The sequence below is a fragment of the Eptatretus burgeri genome, chromosome 4, assembly GCF_056783735.1.
Source record: "Eptatretus burgeri isolate ZD-2024b chromosome 4, Ebu_testis_v1, whole genome shotgun sequence".
Classification (NCBI taxonomy): Eukaryota; Metazoa; Chordata; class Myxini; order Myxiniformes; family Myxinidae; genus Eptatretus; species Eptatretus burgeri.
This window is the reverse complement of record NC_140964.1, coordinates 33,151,276-33,162,140: the sequence shown is the minus strand read 5'-3', so window position 1 is coordinate 33,162,140 and position 10,865 is coordinate 33,151,276. Positions and strand designations below refer to the sequence as shown.

Sequence of the window (10,865 nt, the reverse complement as noted above, 5' to 3'; positions counted from 1 at the left end):
CTTCAAGCTGTTCTTCCCCGAGTCGATGAAGAGGCGCCAGTCTGCAGGATCGTGATCACACCCAAGTTCTTTCAACAGACCGTTGATGTCACTGCAGAATGTCATCGTGTCTTCCATCTCAAAGAACTCAGCCATGTCTCTGTGACGTGCTCTGAACAAGGATATCTTGGTGTTAGGTTCAAGTAGATTCCACTGCTGCAGCCTTGATCCAAGCAGCTCTGCCTTCGCCTTTGACAGCGAGAGATCTCTTACAAGATCATTTAAGTCTCCCTGGTTCAGAAGGTGTGATTCTTGAGTGTCGGGTTCAAAAGGTTCATCATCACCATCCTCTTCACCACTGCTTACAGCTATGTTCTGATCAGCTGGAGGTGTTGGAACGGGGTTCTCGTCATCATGAGGCACAGGTTTACGAGCAGAGACGCAGTCAGCGTACTTGATGTGACCTTTATTCTTCTTGTTGAAGCCGGCGATGCTTGTGCAGCAGAAATAACAATCATCATGATGATTCTGCGGCTCACGCCATATCATGGGCACCGCAAATGGCATGCTCGCGCGCTTGCCCACCAACCACTGAGTCAAGGTTGTGTGACAGCTTGTGCAGCAGATGTGTGGTGCCCAGCTCTGTTCTTGGTCCCCCACCTTACACCCGAAGTAGTGAAAGTAAGCGGCCTTCATTTTCACTGCTGTAGATATACTTCACTGTTGATCTTTTTTGGTATACCGACCACAGACATAACAGAAGTTGTCAGGATGATTGGTACAGGAACGCCTACTCATCTTTATCTGAAAGAAAGAAATATAACACAAGTTAACAACAATTGTACGAAATAGACATGTTAAAGACATATGTAAATTTCATTGAAATCCTGACTTCTAGGCAATGGGAATATTTCTGTTCCTGAAAATCCTGACGTGATACAGCAAAACGGTTATGATTTTTGAAATCAGCGTACCCAAATTAGTCTTAATCACTTTACACTTCTCCAGTAAAAAAAATTTTTTTGAAATTTGTTGTTCAGTGTAACCAATCATCCCACCAAATTTCATGCAATTCGGTTTTATACTTTTTGAGTTATACGAATCACAAGATTACAAATAAATAAATAAATAAATAAATACACGCCGACCAAAACATAACCTTTCGCAGAATGCGAAGGTCATGAGGAATCGAGTCTTTGATGAAGAGAGCAACTCCTCCACCAGGACGAGGCTCAGGTCTGTCGTATCGGCGGAGGGAGTAACCAGGGAGAGATACTTGGGAGTCAGAGACGTCTTGAGGGAGGAAGGTTTCTGTTCGGCAGATTATGTCTGGTTTGTCAGTGTCAACTTGTATGGAAAGATCTGTAAGGTTTGAGCGAAGGCCCTGGATATTTGAGGTTCACACTGTTAATGAAGAGGGAGGGGAGGAGGCTTTGGGTGCAGGGGTGGGGGGGAGGGGAGGGTAGGGCAAGGGATGAGGGGGGGAGGTAAGGAGAGTTGTTGAATGAGTGTGGGGGATTACAGAATAGCTAGGGGAGGGGTTGGATGAGGAGGAGAAAAGGCTCTGTGGTGCTGGGGGAGAGGGGGCAGGTGAGGGCAGAAGGCAGTTGAGGATTTGAGGAGGTGGAGTGATGGATGGAGGTGAGGGGGCAAGGGAAGGAAGCAACTTTATGGATGTGTGGGGGGGCAACTTTGAGAAGGATGAGTGAGGGGTGAATGGTGGGAGAAAGGTGAGTGGGAAGAGTTGAGGGAGAAAGGTGAGGGGGGAGTTTTTTAGAAAGGTGAGAGGGAGGTTTGGAGGGAGAAGAGTGTGATGGTTGCTTTGAGAGGGAGGGGTGAGAGGGGTGAGTTGGCACTGAAGTTGGAAAAAATGAATGGTTGATGGAAATGTGAACATTCATAGAAAACTGGGGGTTTTTTTTAGTTTTTTTTTAGGTTAAGATACGTTTTAAGACGTTTTTTGATGGATGGAATAAAGGCAAATTTAGAGAATGGAGAGAAGAAATGCTGGAACAGTTGGATTTTTTTCGGCAAGGTATGAGGGAGAGGTCGAATTGAGAGCAGTCTGTTTAAATAGAAGAAGAGTGGTGAATTATGATACAGTAATGAGAACCACGCATGTGAGACAGGAAGATGAAGCATTATAAGAGATCGTTTTTACCATTATTATTGTTTGAGAGAGTTTTCATCATATTCGGTCATGGAAAGGTTGTATAAAAAATCGTGAGGTGAATGGTGACTTTGGATCGGAAAACGCAGAGGATGGAAACAGATCACGTGGTTTCGAGAGAAGCACGTGGCTGTGGGAGGTGTACTGCCAAAGGTGGATTTGTTTATTTATTTATTTCAAATAAGGATTGCATAACATTAGGAAAAGGGAAGGTTGAAATCCCCCAAAAAAAAAAAACACGATAAATGGTCTTTTTATGCAATTATAGCTGTGCTTCATTAATATGATCCAAATTTAGTCAATTATAATATAATAAAAAATAAAAAGGGTGTGGATTAAGTTTATATAATTCCTACATTTCGACTAACTTGTACATCTTATCATTAAACATCTGCCATGTTGTCATGGTCACGTATGCTGTGATGACGTCTTTAACACCCAATGGGTCATTTTGTGCCCTTACCTTTCATGTGACCAAATTTGAGGTTTTGTTTCCATCACGTGGTGCTTGGTTGGTTGAAAGTGGGAGGACATTTGGAAACTGTTTAGTTTTGGTTTTGCTCACTTTTGTGATCTCGTGGAAGTTGCAGCTGCGTTATGGCTCGAAGAATAAAACTCGAGCATTGGTTCATTCTTTTATTTTCTGCTTCTTCAATGATTCAGTCAAACATTGCTGCAGGTGAGATAACTATTTTGCTGCAGGTGAGATAACTGTTTAAAAACCTGAAATGTGATAATTTATATTGCGTTTTAAACGATTGTTACCTCCACCACCGAAGGTGAACCGAGGTTACATTTTCACACCTGTCTGTCTGTCTATCTGTCAACAGGATGTGTCAAACAGTTAGGGACGGATTCGTACGAAATTTGGTGGACAGGTTGGGAGAGGGACAAGGAAGAATTGATTCGATTTTGGTGAAGATCCCAATGCGAATCCTCCAATTTTTTTTAATTTAATTGATTCATTACCGTTGAGAGATTGAGCCAAAATGATACATAACATGATATTTCAAAAAGTTGTTGACTGATGATGACGAAACTAGGTGGATGAGTTGGTTAGGTGATAACAACAAGCAGATTAGATTTTGGTTCAGGTTCCGATCCAAATCCAGACTTTCCGTGGATACAAACTTAAACTGTTCAGCCTGGTGGAGGTATGCCCTCTACCGAGTGTTTTATTTATTTATTAATTAATTTGCAAGATCGAAGCTCAGTTCTTATGGATTTTGAGTCTTGTATTTCAAAGCACAGAAGACAACTCGTCGATATTCATTTTATTCAAAATAAATTACATCCCCCATTGTAAATACATTGCATCTGATGTCATGTAAAGGCAAGTTGTATCCTTGGAAAAATATTTTTAACAGATTGTCAACATGTGTTATTGGGGTTGACTCAGCCTGTCATCCTTATGAGGTCGGAAAAATGAGTGCCAGCATTTTGGTATCCTGCGTCGGAGTGGCGACCCATCCAGGGTTGTGTCCAATAGTCAAGGAGACTGCTTAGGCAGCACCAACACTCTGCACAGAGTATGGTCCCGATGGATGGATGGGATGGAATATGGGTTATGGACAAGTGGTACCCTCATGATATTAGTGACAATTTTATTATTATATTCTTATTTGTATCACTTTTAGAGTTGCTTTGGTTTATTCACTTAATGTCCATGCTTCTGTTGCTTATATTTATTCCCCCCCCCCTTATTATTTTACCAACCCTCCACCTCTCCAATATTCAAAATCATTCTCACCCTCACATATGCCCTGACCTCACTCTGACGCAATCTTACCTTATGTCAAGCCTCACGACTATTCAGTCTCACCTGCTCCGATAAAGGCTTAACACTACATCGGTCAACTTCTCCCTGCTTCCCATGGCAGTGAGCATACCTCGATTAACGTTGATTTGATCCATTTTTTCCACCTGGCTGAACCAGTTCAATCGTGTGTGTGTGTGTGTGTGTGTGTGTGTGTGTGTGTGTGTGTGTGTGTGTGTGTGTGTGTGTGTGTGTGTGTGTGATATGTACACACACACACACACACACACACACAATGGCAGGATACCCATCTTTGACAGACTGGAGGTTTTTGGCTTTATTACATGGAAGAACTTCTGGGTATACTGTAAAATACAAGGAAATCAGACACAGGTGGAGGCCATTCAGCTCATCCTGCCTGCGCCACATCAACGCCACACTAATTTATTTATCAACAAAAGATCCAAAGAAGAAAATGCCAAATATATTATTATTATTATTTTTAATCATGTTTTTGTGGGGTTTTTTTTCTTTGTTTGTTTGCTTTTTCATTGTAAAGTTTTTGTAGCTTTTTTTTTTTCCTCCTCAGGGGAGGGGGCATGGGCTTGGTTGAAAAAACACACAACATCAACCACAAAAAACTCCTTGACAAGTTCCCCACCACCAGCACTCCGTACACATGCACACAATCACGCATGAATGCTCAAGCCACTTAAAAGTCCTGCTAACATCCCTATACCCCTCTCTCTCCATAACTTCCAGGTACCTATCTAATTCTAACTTAAACTTATCTCCTGGTTCTGCTGCCACTTCCTTTCCAGGGAGACCATTCCATGCATTAACTATTCTCTGAGTGAAAGTCCCCTGCCTTACTACCATCTTAACTCTTCTTCTTATCTCTCAGGCTATGGCCCCTGGTCCTATCACTGTCTGCTCTGTTGACTAATTCATCTGCACTTATTTTTTTCTATACCTTTCATTTTCTCAAACATCCTTTCTCATGGGTTAATTAAAACACCCCTTTTAAAGATAATTAACGGCAACCTTAATTAATTGTATCCTTCATCAGGCGCATCATCGGTCACCGCTCTCTATGGAGTCTTAAGTCTTATCCTAGGTAACCTCGCCGGGGTCTGACGCCGCCATGTTTTTTTGGTCTGCTCAACCATGCCTTGACTTGTAACAGGCCCCACCAATTTCTTAACGATAAAGTTTTTTTTTCACTTTCCTCACTCATATTATCGAATGCCTCTGCATCATAGCTAGAAATCGCTGTATACATCGCTTTTGTAAGTGCTATAGTTTTTTTAAGAAAGGAGCTTGGAGCAATTTCATGCATTGTATGATGCAATTTTCCACGATCTCCTCTCACAGACTAATTAAAGTACATCATCAAAATATTATTTGGGCTTTGAAGATTGGATATCATCTGGACTAAATAAGTGTTGAAATCTGGAGTGAAATCTGATAATTTAACAACAAAAAACGAATGTGATAACGAAGCCAATTTTCCTATTTCCTTTAAGCAAGCAAGGCTATGGTCCCTCGTTCTCCATACTTATACAAGAAAATGTGAAAAATTCAAAGCATTAGACTTATCCTTCTCTACTGTTTGGAGAATTATATTGAGTGAACAAAAAATTGAGGAATGTGCCCAAATTAACCAGCTTCATTGAGCTGGATGATTTAATGCATTCACTGCTTGACATCGTACCATGTCCCTCAGAGGGACTGCTTATCCATCGTGTCTGCCAAATATGTGTCTATTTCTCGAGGTTTCGCGAGGTGCTCTGCGGGGAATCAAAGCAAATCTGGTAAAAAAACTGACATTTTAAAATAAAGCTATAATGTTTATGTGGACAGCGAACCGATGTACCACATGATGTGTGCATGGACACGCAGGGAACATGGCAAATTATCTGCAATGTTTATTTCAAGGACGGTTAAACTTTGAAATGTCTCCAGGGTTGTTCTATATTAAACAGCAACTCTTTTGTGGATGAAGTAATTATTTGAGCAAATTTATTTGATTTCTTTAACTGCTGCGGGTACGGAGAAGACCGGCTTTAATGTTAAATTAAGGGATCCTTCATGGTATGCAGCCACAGCCTGGACAGCAGTTCCTTGTCAACCATTTAATTGGAGTGCTTGCTTAAGTGCTTAAACCACTTGCTGAGCACCCCATAGTCGATAGCAGTGTGGTTCGTGTCCTGATCGGGATGTACAGTTGGCAGTTGCTGCAAGGTAGTACATGATTTGTGAGTTTCAAAGCAAAATAGATTTGATAACATCCGATTTCCGAGCAGTTTGCTGTATTAACGTGTTTTCTAAATTACAGAGCAAAATTTTTTCCACCCGTCACATGATGATCGGCAGCTGTTTATAAAGATTAACTAGTGATACCCGTGCACATTCACGGGATAGCAGTACAACATATCTGGTGGCAGACGACAGACCATACACGGGGAATGACAAAAATACGCATTGTGTAAAATGCAAGTGGTACGATGGAACGCCAAGACTTCCCAAACATTGTCGGCATGTCCGCTAAGTGCCACAGCGATTTCATAGGGATCGTGTGACTGCGAGCCAAGTTTTTAGTGTGCAAGCTTGGTATTATAATCGAGATGATGATGCACATCTCCTTGAAACGTCTATAATAAAATGTTGTTTTTTATCATTTGTTTACTGAAACTCCTGCAAAACAAGGGTGAAAGATACTCAAGGTTTTGTGTTGTATATAGTCCATACTTCAGTCAATAATAACACTGACTCAAGTCTGTCGATTCCTGAAGAATTGCTGAAGTCGGCCAAGCTCGTGTGTGTGTGTGTGTGTGTGTGTGTGTGTGTTTCATAAAGCATAACATTTTCTATCTGCGAACTCCTCTCCTCCCAACCCACCTGCCTTTCCCTCTCCCTCTCCTCTCTCTGGGCGGGAGTTTGTCTCCGGACATGTCCAGGCGGGAGCTTATCTCCAGGCAGTATTTATCGTATGAACGGTAGAAAATGTATTTCAGACATTATTTTGTTTCCATCTTCACTGTTATTCTGTGCAGAATCATTTTGATGCGACAATATGAATTGTAATTAATGCTCCACCGTACGTCTGCCTTCCCTTCCTCTCACCTCTCACTGCCTTCCCTTCCCCCACTCCTCTTCACTCTCCCTCTCCTTTCTCCCCCCCCCCCACCTCCTCACTCTCTCCCCTCGCTCTTTCTCTTTTTCTCTTCTTCCATGAGAAAGTCAATCAACTCACACCTTTTTGATGTGGGTCAAAAATGCTGTCTCGGGCATCATTCCAGAATATCCCATAAATGCTTGATTGATTGGGTTCAGATCTGGTTACTGAGAAGGCATAAACATACGGATTACGTCAGTGTCATGCTCATATCATTGGACGAACACACTTGCTCTTGGGATGGTGGCATTGTCATCATGTAAGACAAACCCTCCTGGCAGGAAAGAAATGCTACAACATGGGGTGAAGATGATTACTCAATACCATAAAGTAGCAATTGGCATCGACCTTGCCTTCAAAGGGAATGGCTGCATCCAATCCATGCCAGGAGAATGCATCACACAACGTGATAGAACCACCAGTCCTTTTGCTATTGGAACCAAGAAATCAGGGTTGTGGAGTTCTTTAAGTTGGCACCACACATACACTATTTCATTTGTCAAGAACATGCTGAAGGATGATCCATCTGACCATATCGCATTTCTCCACTTTTTGGTATTCCATTGCTTGTGCTCTTTGCACCACTGGACTCACAAACATTAATTGCCAGGTGTGAAAAGTGACTTGTGCATTGTAACCCGATTGATATCCCGCTCTGAGGAGTTATTGGCAGACCATCCCACGTTTAAATTTACCATCAATTGATCTGCATTTCCCGCCTGCTTTGCCTTGCACTTCAAAATTCATGCACGGATATCACGATCCCGGAGTGTGCACTTCCGCCCACTGTTGCCCTTTGTTGATGATGTCTTTCCCTTGGAGTTCCATGCCAACATCACTTGAGACACCGTTGCTTGTGAAACGTCATCAAGTTGGGCTGTCTGTCACTGAAACTCCTTGCCAAACGTGCCCACCAACTAAAGTCAGCAAGCAAGAAGCAGAAACAAGGTCAAACAAGAATCAGACCAGAAATCAAAAGCAAGAAAACCAAAAAAATCAATAAACAGAAGAAAAAAAAAATCACCTTCCCACATGACTAATCCCCATGGCCTCCAGTGGAGGGGGAACAAAAGTGAGGTTGGGGGTCCTTCTCTGAGGAGAGTGAGAGCAGGAACAGGTGTGTCCTTTCCCAGTTTTACCCTGGCCCTGGATGGGCCACCTCGTGCCACACAGGTCTCTTTATCCTAAGTCTTTGTCTGTAAATGGCATCTGCGGCCTTGCCCTGGGGAGCCTTTCCTTTATCCTGACCCCTCCTTCGGGGCTTTTTCACTGTCCATGTGTCTGGATCACCGAGGTCCTTGGAGCCGGAGGAAGAGCCATCACCTTCAACCTCCGGCAATGGAGTTTCTTGAACGGTCGTCGTTTCCTCCGACCCCACCACCGGAGCAACCACCTTTCCATTGTTGTCCTCCTTCCCCCTCCCGCATTCCCCACCGCAGTGGGCCCAACACCCGGCGTGAGCACATCCAGGTCCAAGTTGCTCTCCTCCTTTCCACCATGCTTTCGCCTTCCTCCTTTTCCTGTGGGGGTGGGGGAGGAAGAGGAAGAAACAGGCACATCAATACTGTACTTGTCCCTCGGGCAACACCCCCACACCCACACACAGATGCATGCATAGCTCTGTGAGCAGGAGCGGAAGGTGTGCCCCAGTATGCCACAGAGGTTTCTCTACACTTGGGCAATGTAATGCTCCCTCAAATGTCTTAACCGGCCACGCAGAGCAAAACTGTTCTTTGCACCCATGCGCAATGTAACCTGATTGACCCTACCTGTGACATATTTATGGCAGACCAGCATAATTATCTACCCATGGTCCATCACCATAACAATCCCCTTTGGGATGTGGGTGACTGTGACATCCACATTGACCAGGAACTTCACATGATACTGCCAAGCCCCAGTCCATATACTCAAACCATTTTGGATTAAATGTGATGGTGTCTTAACATCAATATAACGAAACAACCAATATCTACTATCGTAATCTGTTACGGTCTCATTGTAGAGACTGACCATCATGACCCTCTCATGGACAGAGAGGGCCTTCACCGCCCAATCAGCCAGAGACCGAGCTGACTAAGCAGTACTCCACCGCACCTAGTACTCAGCAAGCCTTCCAGATGTCTGGAGGGCCATCAAATCAGTGGGCCAAGAAAATGAGGCAATAGAAGTCTTCTGCCTTGAACTCCAGTATGTCAAACAATACTGTCCGACGAAATACCTTACTTGGCGGAACGGGTCCCTCATTAGCAAATTTGAAATGGACGCAGTTATCGACCTGCTCGCCATTCTGCAGTCCTGGGGATGGCGGGGACAACACTAGGAGAGAGAGAGGGGGGGTGAAGGAAGTCATAGCTGGGAAGTGCAAGGCTCACCATTCAGGAGGAGGATCCAGGGAAAAGCAGAAAGGGAAAGACGAAGAACAAAAACACAAGACTAACAATACAAAAAGTAAAAGATAAACAAATAGAAAAGATGGGGGGGGGGGAGGGGAAAGAAAATTGCACAGAATAAACACAACAGCCGAGCAAGCAGTTTGAAGCAGGAGCTCAGCGCAAGACCTCACACCCTTGCAGCCCTGCCAGCCATAATTGTAGGCAATTAGGCCTGTGCAGCATTTTTACATGTGACCCAAAGCATGCTGGGATGTTATTTGCTTAATTAGCACATGGGCCACACCTGTGTGGAAGCCGTTGCTTTCAATATACTTTGTGTCCCTCATTTACCTAAGTGTTTCCATTTCTTTTGTCCATTACCTTATATCAATGGGTCATTTCAAAACAAGGAAGAAACTTAAAAAAATAATCATATTCACAGCAACATTATCTCTTAAATACAGTCCTTATCATGAACAAATAAGTACAATGGACTTGGAGTCATTGTATTGAAAACTTGTTTGTTGTGTTGAACAACATGGAGATCCACCCCTTCCCCCACCTTTACAAATTAAAATAAATAAAAGGAAGGAAAATCCTCTATAGTTCCGAGTTATTCCTTACAAAATCAGAACTACTCACAGCTTACAAGGCTTGATAAAGTACTGCTCTCCCTTTATAATGGTTGGGACCCCAGAATCATGTCTCTCCTGGATTCTGTTGCATCAAAGCTCTCAGTATTACAAGTAATTCCAATAATGAGACTGAAACACAAGACTTTTGTTGTAGCTTTAACATCACAAACGAGTTGGTGGCTTTTCTATTTTACTGTCTCGGGTCGAGCTCCGTGTGGTCACTCTCTCATCCCTCTGACCCTCCCCAGTTACTCCAGGATACACATGTTCTTCCAGTAGCCCCTTCCTGATTAAACCTTCAAGATCTGGCCTTTTCACCCACTACCATGGTTTTTGGGTGGTCGCGAGAGGCTAGACTACCGTTATTCTCAGATTTTCCGTCTGTCTGTATGTATGTAAAGGCGCTGTTACACCTTGACGTTTTAGCCAGCAATGGCAACGTATAAAATGTATGTAAAACGTTGGCGTACGCTGAAGTTTTGAGGTTTTTTTTTTTTTTAAGTTTTGGTCGTATGCATAACGTATTAGTAACGGGCACAGAACGTTTCGTTGTCTTATAGATAACTTATACCAATGAATTCTTAGCCTGTTGTCGGCGTTCACAACCTATGCCCAACGATAGTTTAACTTAGTCATAGCGCGCTGCACGTATCGCCGACGAACTCATGGCGTTCTCTGTTAAAAACCTGCCGCACGCCGATTTAAATCATAACCGCCTGAAAATTGGAAGTGTCAACATCGCAGTCACACCTTGACGATTTAGCCAGCGTAT

General features: G+C 43.2%; 1 protein-coding gene across 3 annotated transcripts in view; it reads left to right on the top strand.

Annotated features, from left to right (window-relative positions):
* Window positions 1–2,684: 2,684 nt before the first annotated feature.
* LOC147027762 (uncharacterized) overlaps window positions 2,685–10,865 on the top strand; it is a 77,214-nt gene continuing 69,033 nt past the window's right edge. For all 3 annotated transcript variants that reach the window (XM_085877346.1, XM_085877345.1, XM_085877344.1), the window contains exon 1: window positions 2,685–2,828. In XM_085877346.1, the coding sequence (XP_085733472.1) occupies window positions 2,747–2,828 (82 nt within the window). In that variant the 5' untranslated portion in view covers window positions 2,685–2,746. The remainder of the gene's footprint in view (window positions 2,829–10,865) is intronic.